At 38.6% G+C, this 11,530-nt stretch overlaps 1 protein-coding gene across 1 annotated transcript; it reads left to right on the forward strand.

Annotated features, from left to right (window-relative positions):
• The first annotated feature begins 531 nt into the window (after positions 1-531).
• On the forward strand, positions 532-9,470 carry LOC113112858 (2-phosphoxylose phosphatase 1). Its single transcript, XM_026278775.1, has 6 exons — positions 532-615; positions 2,147-2,288; positions 5,777-5,938; positions 6,021-6,147; positions 7,726-7,865; positions 8,383-9,470. Exons 2-6 carry the CDS (start codon positions 2,210-2,212, stop codon positions 9,402-9,404), a joined length of 1,530 nt encoding a protein of 509 aa, XP_026134560.1. The 5' UTR covers positions 532-615; positions 2,147-2,209; the 3' UTR covers positions 9,405-9,470.
• The last annotated feature ends 2,060 nt before the right edge of the window (positions 9,471-11,530 follow it).

The raw sequence follows: 11,530 nt of genomic DNA on the forward strand, positions 1-11,530 counted from the left end.
GCTGCTGCATTTTGGACTACCTGTAGCTTGTTTATTGAAGAAGCAGGACAACCACCTAGAAGTACATTACAATAGTCCAGTCTAGAGGTCATGAATGCATGAACTATCATTAATTGTTTTCAACTGCATGGAGGCACAACAAACACACAGGCCTACACAGAAGAGCTTTATTTGATTGAGGAGGAGGACATCTCATAGACTGTTTCCATAGATGGCTAGGCTGTACACACACAAGTAGATACCATATGATACCATGCAATCACCACAATTTTGGTCTTTGGCGTTGCTCAATCTGCACCTTGTTGTATGTGGTTTTCCTACATTTCACTTCTGTTCCTACATTCCACTGCTTGTAAGTCAAATACATTGAACGTGACATAAAATCTTTTATATTTGACCATTTATGACCAGCAGATGGAGTACTGAACTCGACATGTCTAACACACACGCACGCACGCACGCACGCACACACACACACATACACCATTCTCTCTCTCTCTCTCTCTCTCTCTCTATCTCTCAATTTATATCGTTAGAGGCTCGCAACAGGGCTGATCGGTCATTCTTCACCGCTCGGATCGATCTGAACGGAATATCTCGGCTCTGTTCGGTCAGGTAAAGCGGGTTTCCCTCTTCTCGTGCCGTGACGTGTCTGTACGTGTGTTTGATCCGCTGATCTCACTGAACGATTCAGGATTGAATATGCAGCGTTCCCGTTTTCCATCCGAATTCTTCTCGTGCTCCTTTTGCACGGTTTCCCCACGACACCGATGTTGCGCTACTGAGATCGCAAACTGATCGTCTTTACTGCTAAAACACGACTAACTGACATTATATGCAGAAAAACCGCTCCTTTCCAGCATTGTCGGATTTTTAAGATTCTACACTTTCAGACCGTGACATTTATTGTTTAAAATGCGTTATTAAATGCGAGCTGTCAACAGCAACTTCTCCATATGGCCTATAAAGAAATCACGTAAAGAAAATAGTAAAAATATAGAAACACATTTCAGGACAATCAAGTAAATATATAGATACAGTTATTAGAAATGTCATATTTGCATTATTGTTGGTTTCATACATACAAACATACACAATACTGTAAAGGGGTACATTTCTAAGGTGTAAAAAAAACATATATTTATATATATATATATATATATATATATATATATATATATATATATATATATATATATCAATTATTATTTGAGCAAAACATGCCTTTTTATATAAAGTTCCAATATGTTAAATATATGAACTTGATGACCTTGAGACACCGTAATGAGGTATAAATATAGTTTTCTATAAAACTTACAAAATGTTTCTTTTCAGTTCAAAATCCCAAAACATGTTTATTATAAAAGGGTGTGCATTCAAATAATTGTTTAAATTAAATTTTTGAACTGTTTTAGCCTTTACTAGTTCTTTTCAATTATCCTGCTGTGTGACCAATTTTGACAGTATCAGTATTTCATGTCATGTGTCTCCTTTAAAATGAGGCCATAAAACAGCATGAATAATAATTACACAAAAGTAGTTTTAGATGGAATAAGGCTTGTTTACACCATCAAACTGCAAGAGACTGCTGGCATTAGAAGCACAATGTTACCAACAAAGTGAAAAAAGGTGACAAACCACAGCTGCAAAATTGGTGTGATATTGCATTTTTAAAATGTCAATGCATGTTTGTTTTCATCTCAGTATTTGGAGTTTAGCTGCAGAGTAGGAAGGGTGTAGTCTAGGAAGTGGTTTAATGCTCTTTGGTGGCTAAAAACATGTGCTCAGTTCATCAGCCGTGCATGTTTGTATGCGCACTTCAGATTTGGTCAAAAAGCTCATTGTAGGAATTTAAAGGCACAGCTATTATCTGTATTTAGAGTTAATAGCAGTTTTTGCTTCTGCGCGACTGGGGTAAATTACACGTTGCTTCTTGGTGCTGTGTGAAGGTTTGTAAGTTTCTGTTTCACCAGACTTTGGCTGTCCTGTGTCATGTTTTTTTTTCTTCTTTTTTCTACAATATGCCTATAAAAGTGAAACCAGCACTGTGGGGTCAACATTTTAACATTTGTTAAGCATCGCATGCATGTTCTGTTTTTCGTATGTGTGCAATATTAATATGTTTCCATTGCCTCTTAATTTCCAGGTGACTATAAGTGTGCTGTGCATGTATGGCTGATGGACAGGCGTCTGAACCAGTCACAGGACAATGCTGGCACGAAGCCGTTTCATGCTGGTGCTGATGGTGGGTGCCCTGCTGGCGGTGCTGAGTTTCAGCCTGCAGTATTGTAAGTGTGAAACACAATGTATCATTTCAGTCACATTTCCTCTGTACGAATTTACAGCTATTCATGCATTCTCTAAGTTTTCACCAAGGACTGCTTTGTATGTGCGTTTGGTGCATCAGGTGGGAATATAACCTCTGCTGAATTGTATTTACTTTCTTATTATGTGCCTGAGTGTGGGTTTTTTGTCCAGTGGGAATATGATCTCAATTAGACTGCATTCAACACACTAAACAAAGGCATTTCCCTTGAAGACATATATATATATATCTATATATATATATATATATATCATGGATTGTTCCCTGTTTCAGTAAAACACAGTTTTAAGGGATACTTTTTTAATCAGCTGCAAAAAAAAAAAAAAAAAAAAAAAGAAAAGAAAAGAAATAAATACACGAATAAAAAAAGACAAATGGTGACTTTATACTTTATTATTACCATGTTAAAAACACTATGTTAGTACCACACCTGGCCACCATAAACACCCTCAATATACTGGTTTTTTGGTAATCAATATAGGATGTTTTTCAGTTATGAATTCTTAAATGTCTACAAAAAGATACTGTAGCAGTTCTTTAAAATATATCATGATGCTAAACTTCACTCCAGGATCTTTCCAAGTACATCATAAGTATGGAGTGGTGCATGTCCAAACAACCCATGATACTTTTTGGGGTGTTTTTTTGTAAGTGTAAAGACAGGTCACTTTATTCTAAGATTCTAAGTTCTAAAGAACTGGTTTGTAGCAATGGCATCTGCTGTATAAAAGAAAGCATGAGATCTCACTGCTTAAATGCTTTCTGCTTGATACTCTGCTCAGAAGTATCTCAAACAGTATAAAGTTATCATCAAGTAGTGACTTTTCTTCTGTATTGGGAGACAACTCCAGTGTTTTTACGAGAAGGTCCATTTATGACCTTTTGATTAAACATTATGAGGTCAATAAAATGCATGCATGGATGAATTGTCCATAATAAGACCTATAACATGAATTAGATGAATTAGAAAATCTCTATCTATCTGTCGTTTTCACTGGAAGATACAGTTATGACATTCTGATTAAGAATTACGAGGTCAAACACAATTTCAAAATGTACAATCAGATCTATAGTAAGCATCTGAAAAATAAAGAGATTTTATTTCAAGTGGTTTTAAGAAGAAAAGTAGAGACTGTCTGACCTCTGGGAATGTTTACGTGAGCTTGTGAACTAGTAGAAGTTGGGGGCTGCCAGCCGACACATGGACGATACTCCACTGTCGGGCTAAATTCAATCTCTGAAGTTTACATTACATTTTTAAGAAGTGAAACTGGGCAGTCCAAAAACCTGGGAGACCCAAAGTCATTGGAGAGAATATGGTTTATTGCAGAAAAATGTTTTAATGCACTGGTCAATCAAATTAGCTTCTGAGACAGATTATTCCCAGATTAGACCCCAATGTCCCATGACCTTGACTAAAAAAATCCTCTTTCCCAGATGACTGCGGTTATTTGTATCTGAGAATCCAGCCCTGCATATATAAGCAGATTAAACGTTTAATGCGACAGCTACAGAAAAATCCTGCTAATTTAGTCGTTTAAAAAGCACAGATGGTAAGAATTTGCAAAGCCAACTCGAATGAAACCATGACATCTTTTGACAAGGCGAGCAGGCATTGGTCAGTGATCGTTTTAATACCCACCTTCTGCATCCCAGAAGCAGATCACAGTTCAGTCTGAGCAACAGGCCAACATAAGAGAACCAAATTTTGGTTGTGCTCAGGCCTGAACATGTGCTTGGTGATAGTAAAGAGTTGCCCTTTGATCTGGTTTACAGTCTCTCTCTGTACTTAAAACATTTCACTCAGCTGTTAGTTCAGAAAACTGCATCTGCTTACACACTTGTAATCTAATGCAATGACATTTTAAGTGCCTCAAATGCTTAAATGCATCTGTATTTTCGCTGAATCTGATTGTCATCCTTACGGTCTTCCTCACGTTGCCTGTTTGCTTTTACCCAGAGTGAGGTCATTACTAATTCATTCCTTCCTTTGTGGTGTCTCCAACAAGAGCTGAAAGCTGTCTGAATATAGGACAGAACAGGGTCTTAAATTAGCCGACCTCTCTCTCTCTCTCTCTCTCTCTCTCTCTTTACTTCAGTTCAGTTCACTCAAGCATGACTGATGTAGTTTTAGAGAAGGAGTCTCAGAGTCTGTTGAGACTGAGAGAAAGAGGCCCATACATTGAGAAAGATGAAAAATGACCCATTCTCATTCCATGATATGTTTGTTTCTGTCAACATTGCTTCATTGCTGAAGGACACACTGCTGACAACAAACAATATCAGCCGGACGGCCTTGAACAGCACTGTCTGTCCTGCTTGATTTGTGTCTGTTGTATTTGTGTTTAGGTGTGTGTGATTCTTTTTGTACACTCTACTCAGACTTTCAGCTACAAAGAGCTCTTTGTGTGGCCGGCCTCTGCACTGAGCTGTGATTGGCTGAGAACTCTGAGCTTACGCCTGATTGGTCAGGCAGCTTTTACAGGAGTCAAATGGGGTTTGATGCTGAATTAAAACCAGTATGAGGTACAAACCTGCACAGGCTCACTTTAACATCTCCAGAATGTCTTTCATGGTGCGTGTATACCAGCTAACCATTATACTTCTGTCTGGTGAGTTTAACTCCTCATTGGTTAGGGTTAGTTGGAAATGCTAGTGTTTATCGTTTAGTCAATTTTACTTATTAAGTTCAGCAACAGTATTTATATGCTTTTCTCCGTTTTTTTTCTTCATATTGTTGCATACATATTTCCAATGTGAATGTAATCAAAGAAACTGAAAGTTGATGCCAAATTGTATTGTTATGTAACTGGAACAATGAAAAGTTTTAACAATCCCTGGCTTACTTTGATGCCATGTTAAACATATTTCTAATGAGTTAGATGGTGATGCCGCTCGTTTCTTTTATTAAAGCATTTCATGCTCTTTAAAGGTTATATCATATGTTTTCACATTTTATTTATTTTCTTAAATCCACTTACAATTTTAGTGAAGTGTTTTTTTTTTTTTTTTTTGCCAAAACAATCATAGTTTAGTTTTTCATGGTCTTTTTATTGAAGCGTCTTAGTTTTATATATATGTTGGTTTTGGAAAAATAGAGTTCTTAATGTTAGAGTCTGTTTTTATAGTGCAATCTGGAGACAATTTGATTTGTCATAATTATGAGCCCTAAGCATGAGTTTCTGTCATTGTTTATGTGTACTTAAAATGTAAGTATCCAGATGTTGGTCTTGTGTTTACATCTGTCACATTGAACCTTCTTTCTGGTAGCTGTCACTCACTGGTTAATATCCGGTCAGACCCCTCCCTCTGTCCACATCACCCTGGCGATTCCCAAAATTTACAATCCGCAGCACTGTGCAGTCTCAATGTTTGTTTTATGAGGTCAGAACTAGGGAAGCTGGAAAAAGTGTGTGCTTGAGCTCAGTGACTCTCTCTTTCTTTCCACAGTGCACCTCATTCCAACCAATCCGGTGGCAGAGCAAAGGTCACTTGGTAAAAGCAGAAAGCGTGTGAATCCGGTCCTCCACACGGATGCTCCCGCTCCAGACCCCATCCGAGACACTCACAAGTACTGCAATTACCCCAACCTCACCGAGCACGGCTGGGAGGGTAAGAAACACACTCATTTCCCCTCTCTCTCACTCACCTGAAGACTCTCTCAGACGTGTGCTGATGTATTTGTGTGTCGTAGGTCACAGTCCGGCTGACTACAGGCTGCTGTCGGTGCATGTGATGATTCGGCATGGTGACCGTTTCCCTCTGTACTCCATCCCCAAAACCAAGAAACCCGCCATAGACTGTTTACTATCGGAAAAGAGGTACATATGCAAATCATCTGATGATGAACCCCATATTTGTTACTGAACATACAACTTCTGATGTTCATGTTCACTAAAGTTACAAATTAAATCTATCTATCTATCTATCTATCTATCTATCTATCTATCTATCTATCTATCTATCTTTCTATCTATCTATCTATCTATCTATCTATCTATCTATCTATCTATATATCTATCTATCTATCTATCTATCTATCTATCTATCTATCTATCTTTCTATCTTTCTATCTATCTATCTATCTATCTATCTATCTGTGTCTTTTATCTAATACATAATAAAATGACTGAAAAAAGCACTTTTTTTAAATGCATCTTGTTTTTTCAAGGAATCAAAACTGATTTTACTCATCCCTCGCTGCAGAGGATTGTATTTTGTTTCTTTGATCTCACAGCTGATAACCACCAGTGATTGGTGTGTAAATGTGGGATTATGATTGTGTTTAGCGTGTGTTTGTGTGTTTATCAGTGTTTGATGTCTGTCAGAGGGCATGCAGTTTATGAATCTTTATCAGATTAAGATTTCATTCCCGTCGTCGTCTCTTTTAGCCGTTCCTGAGCCGTGTCTCTGTGGTGACTGAACAGTCACTGTAACACTGCTGAAAATAACACTGTGTTTCCATGGTTTCATTGTAGAGTTCTTACCAATGGCTTGACAAATGCTTTTGTCCAGAGTATTCCAATGATTATTAATCATGCAAAGCATATCATAATATTCCCATGATGGCTGAGATTTATGTATTATAAAGTAATCCTCAGCCACAAATCCTTCTTTCTCATTCCCTTAAACATGCTCTGGTTCTTTACATGCACTAAATATGCTTACCTTACTATCTAAATGCAGACGTACCCTCGGAGGTCAGATGATACAGATTAACTCTGTGACCTGACCCAACTGGACTCTTCTGATAGTCTCTGACTCAAAAATGAGAATGCATTATAATAAAATTCAGTGATCTGACATCCCTTATTTTTAGAAATCAAAACTGACTGCAAAGGGAAATAATACCCAGTGTGTTAGATATACTTGTTACTTTCCAGTTTTGATTCCCTTAGTTGCATGAGACTTGCATTAATTCCATGGAGTAATTATTTAAATGGTGCATGTTTCATGCAATTGTAGTACTTTTGTTCATCAATTCAGTGTAGTTAATACTGTGCTTTTGCATTGTTTTTGGTGTATCCTACTGTCATCTTATAGTTTTCAGGAACAAACAACAGACCTCTGCCCTTGACTTTTATTGTTTTTAATTTATAAAAATTTTTTTTTTACTGCAGACTAACCCAAAATGTAGTTATAAAAGTATTCGCAGTTTTATAATTAATCAAAAGGCTAACCAGCTTATTTATGAACCTTGGAAGAAGTCCCTAATGTAGAATAGCTTGTTAAATTCAGATCATTATGAATGTTATCACGCTTCCCCCTTCTGGATATGTCTAGTAATGACATGCTCGCATGGCTACTTGTTGGCCTACTGTGTTGTTTTTATTGGTAAAGTCTGATTTAAAATAAGTTCTAAAACACTATTTGTTGTTGTTGTTGTTGTAATTTTGCAGAAATCCCTCTCACCCCCTCTTGGCCTCCTTCATTAGTCACATGGCTCTCAGTGGGCGTGGTCACTGGGACACATCACTGGTATCTCTGCCCAGATTACCCAATCACAGCACCTGTGAAATGGGAGAGCTCACACAAACAGGTAACCAATCACACTGCACAGCTATAGAATATATATATATATATATATATATATATATATATATATGACCAAAACACACAGCTTTACTAAAACTTAGACTAAAAATACAAACGTAGACCAAAAATATCTGAAACTAAACAAATGCATATAACAGTATATCTACGATAGTAAAGAAGTGAAGCGACATTCAGCCAATTGTGCTCTGCATTTAACCAATCCAAAGTGCACACACACAGAGCAGTGAACACACACACACACACACACACACACAGAGCAGTGGGCAGCCATTTATGCTGCGGCGCCCAGGGAGCAGTTGGGGGTTCGATGCCTTGCTCAAGGGCACCTAACTCATGTTATTGCTGGCCTGAGATTCGAACCCACAACCCTAGGGTTAGGAGTCAAACTCTCTAACCACTAGGCCACGACTTCCCCTTAAATAGCCTTGATAAAATAACAAGATATAAAATAACATTACTCCACATTCTTACTCACATGTATTTTTCTTTTTTCGCTTAAGGAGTCGTACAGCACTTGAAAAATGGCGATCATCTTCGCCAGGCTTACATCAAGCGTCACAATCTACTCACTGCTGATTGGTCGCCACAGCAGTTGTGGGTGGAAACTACAGGTAAGAGCCGCACCCTTCAGAGTGGATTGGCCTTCCTCTTTGGGTTCCTGCCTCATTTCGATTGGTCACGGCTGACGGTAAGACAGCAGTGGAGTACGCTGTTCTGCGGTTCCTCGTGCGACTGTCCCGCACGCAACCGGTACCTGGAGCAGGAGCAGCGCAGGCAGTATCGGCAGAGGACTGCAGACACCGAACTGGAACACACATATGTCACAATGGCGAAGACGTTGGGTGTGGCCACAAAGACTCTAAGGGCGGCCAATCCGGTGGATGCATTGTTGTGTCACTTTTGTCATGGTCTTTCTTTTCCATGCTCTAGCACACAAACTACATCAAACGCTCCAGATGAGGATGCGTGTCTTAAAATACAGCACTTTGCTGTGATTCGACGGCAGCAGAAAAATGATGAACTTGAGCGGCTGGAGGCGGGGATTTACCGCCAGTATGCTGTTCTCGCGGCACATCCGTACCTAAACCGCACTGCAACACGGATGGAGAGGATTGCCAGGGGAAGCCAAACGCGCAAAGGCAAGGAAGAGGCGGTCTTCGCTTTAGCATCTGCTCATGACGTATCAATGGCACCGCTGCTAAGCGCGCTTGGTCTGGAAGGGGCGGGGTTTCCAAAGTTTGCAGCGCGGCTGGCGTTTGAGCTGTGGAAGAGCCCGGAAGTGAAAGACAAAGACAGAAAGAGTGATAGAAAAGAAGGAAAGTGGTTGGAAAATATGTTCATTCGTGTTCTCTATAACGGAGAGGACTTGACCTTTGAAACAGCTTTCTGCCGTGACCACAATCGACACTCGGCTCAGCCGCTGTGCCCTCTGGGTAATTTCCTGTCTTTTGTGAGAAAGGATATGTTTAATATTGTCAATGCGACGAGTTACCAGCAGGCCTGCCACCAAACTGTACTGTAAATGTGAACGACTGACAGAGAGCAAACATGAAGCAAGAATGAGGAACAAGTATAGTTTACCCAAATATTTTGTATAGCTTGGTCATTGTTTAGCCCCTTCATGTCATTCCAAACCCATATGACTTTTCAAGGAGTGCAACTGAATACATTGTGATGAATATTCAATGAATGCAAGACTTAAAAAGCTTCCTAAAAGTCCATACGACTTCCGCACTATAGTTTCCATGTGCTCGTCACTGAATGCTTGAATTGTGCTGATCGAGAGCAGCAAATCTCTTCTTTTGTTTCCCGCTGAAGAAAGAAAATCTGTTTTGAAATGACACGAAGGTGAAAAAAATGATGACAGAATTTTCTTTTTTGGGTGAACTGTTCCTTTAAGACTGAGCTCTACTAATGTTACTGATGTAGCGTTAAGTTTGTGGACCAAATAATTATCTCTGCACAACATTGTTTTTGGTACACTTTACTAATCCCGCTGACAAAATTTGAAGTGGTTTACAGTAATCGTTTTAAACCGTGGGTTGTGACTGATTATCTGATTGATGTTGTGGTGTGATGTCAAGGACCCTTCAAGAGCTCCTGAATCCATACAAACACAGAAACGGTCAATTGTTGCCTTGATCTAGGAATTATATAAAAAAAGAGTTCGAACTGTCATTTTTAGACCACATTTCTTAAACACTTGTATTAGATTTAGGGCACTACGCCACTTTATTGCAGAGTACCCTCAGTGATTGGGAATCTGATGTTATTACAATTTCACATCTCTCTTCCAGTGGTAAGTTCTCACTTGAATAGTGTTAGCAGATTTTCTAGCACAATCATGTTTTCCTGACACATTCCTCACACATTTGTGCTTTTTTCCCCTTTGTTTACATATAATGTCAAGTTTAAAACAGAGTGGTAGTATTTTTTTAGTACTGTAAAACTGATTCAATCAACTAATTGTATCATGAATGGTGTTCTTGTGATCAGTCTGTACTGCCACATTCCAAACCTCCAAGAACATTTTTCAATAAAATAATCATTTTGTAGAACTTCTCTGTGGTTTGTCTAAAGAAAAATACACATCTTTTTGAATCTGAGCCACGTTGTAGCCATTTCTGTTCAAGATCCACCCACTTAGACGAGGAGATCTTTTGATTGACATGTACAGTAAAGCATCCAACCACATGTTTTGCATGCCATTTATTTAAACTACCTCATAAAACAATAACAGTCCAGCATGGAAAAATGCATTCACATCCATTGCTCAACAGTGCTGGTATGAGACCAGCTGTACAGAAAACAAAGGATTTCTGTCTTTTCAATTCTGCATGAGAGAATCTAGTTTAATAACAAAAGTTTGTTTCAAGACAGACTGGTGAATTCAGATATCCCAAAGGTGTTTAAAGCTAGTAAATCTGATTGGAACTTGCAATTTTTTTGCTCTGCTAAACAGCTAGATAAGTGTTGAACTTGATTATTAACTAGCATACTTTTTATGTTTCATGTGATCACCACTAGGTGGCAGGAGAATTTCATCAGTGGCTCTGAGAGTAAAAATCCAATCAAGTGACCTCAGGTTGAGTCAGCATTATAGAAATAGAACAAACTTCAGTTCAGTGGTCAGCATTATACATACACTAAATGCAGAAAGCCTCTTTGGCTTTGAGTCGTTATTGTTAAATATGAGATTGCAAATCATGCTGCCTAGTTTTTAGCCTCTCCTGTTGAATAACTCAATCACAGCAGCCAAAAATCTGTCCAGAAGTAATCTCCAGAATTTCCCCAGAAGTGTGTCTTGGGATGTAAGTAAAAGAATCTGAGGTCCTCTGATCTCTACGGGATGATTTTAATTAGCCGCTGCCTTCCTCGCCAAAGAAAAGATCATTCATTTACTGACTAGGACAGAGAAATCAATCTTAATTAAAGAGAGTTAGAGTGTGTGTATCAGATGGTGTTTGTGTGTCGGCGAGTGTTTAGAGAGAAATAAAATTAACTTAGCAAATTAAGCATGATACAGAAATTATTAGCAGCTTCAAGACAACACAGTCCAGACTCTCTTTTGATTCATTTGCAATTATGCAAAACATGGCTTGGTTATTTCTATAAAATGAGAAGAACTGACTTCTGGGCAGTAAATTA

The sequence above is a fragment of the Carassius auratus genome, chromosome 13 (assembly GCF_003368295.1).
Source record: "Carassius auratus strain Wakin chromosome 13, ASM336829v1, whole genome shotgun sequence".
NCBI classification, from domain to species: domain Eukaryota; kingdom Metazoa; phylum Chordata; class Actinopteri; order Cypriniformes; family Cyprinidae; genus Carassius; species Carassius auratus.

Coding starts and splice junctions, on each gene's coding strand:
- LOC113112858 (XM_026278775.1), top strand. CDS start 2,210: ATGCTGGCACGAAGCCGTTTCATGCTGGTGCTGATGGTGGGTGCCCTG. Junction 2,289..5,776: donor GAGTTTCAGCCTGCAGTATT/GTAAGTGTGAAA, acceptor TTCTTTCCACAG/TGCACCTCATTCCAACCAAT. Junction 5,939..6,020: donor CACCGAGCACGGCTGGGAGG/GTAAGAAACACA, acceptor TGTGTGTCGTAG/GTCACAGTCCGGCTGACTAC.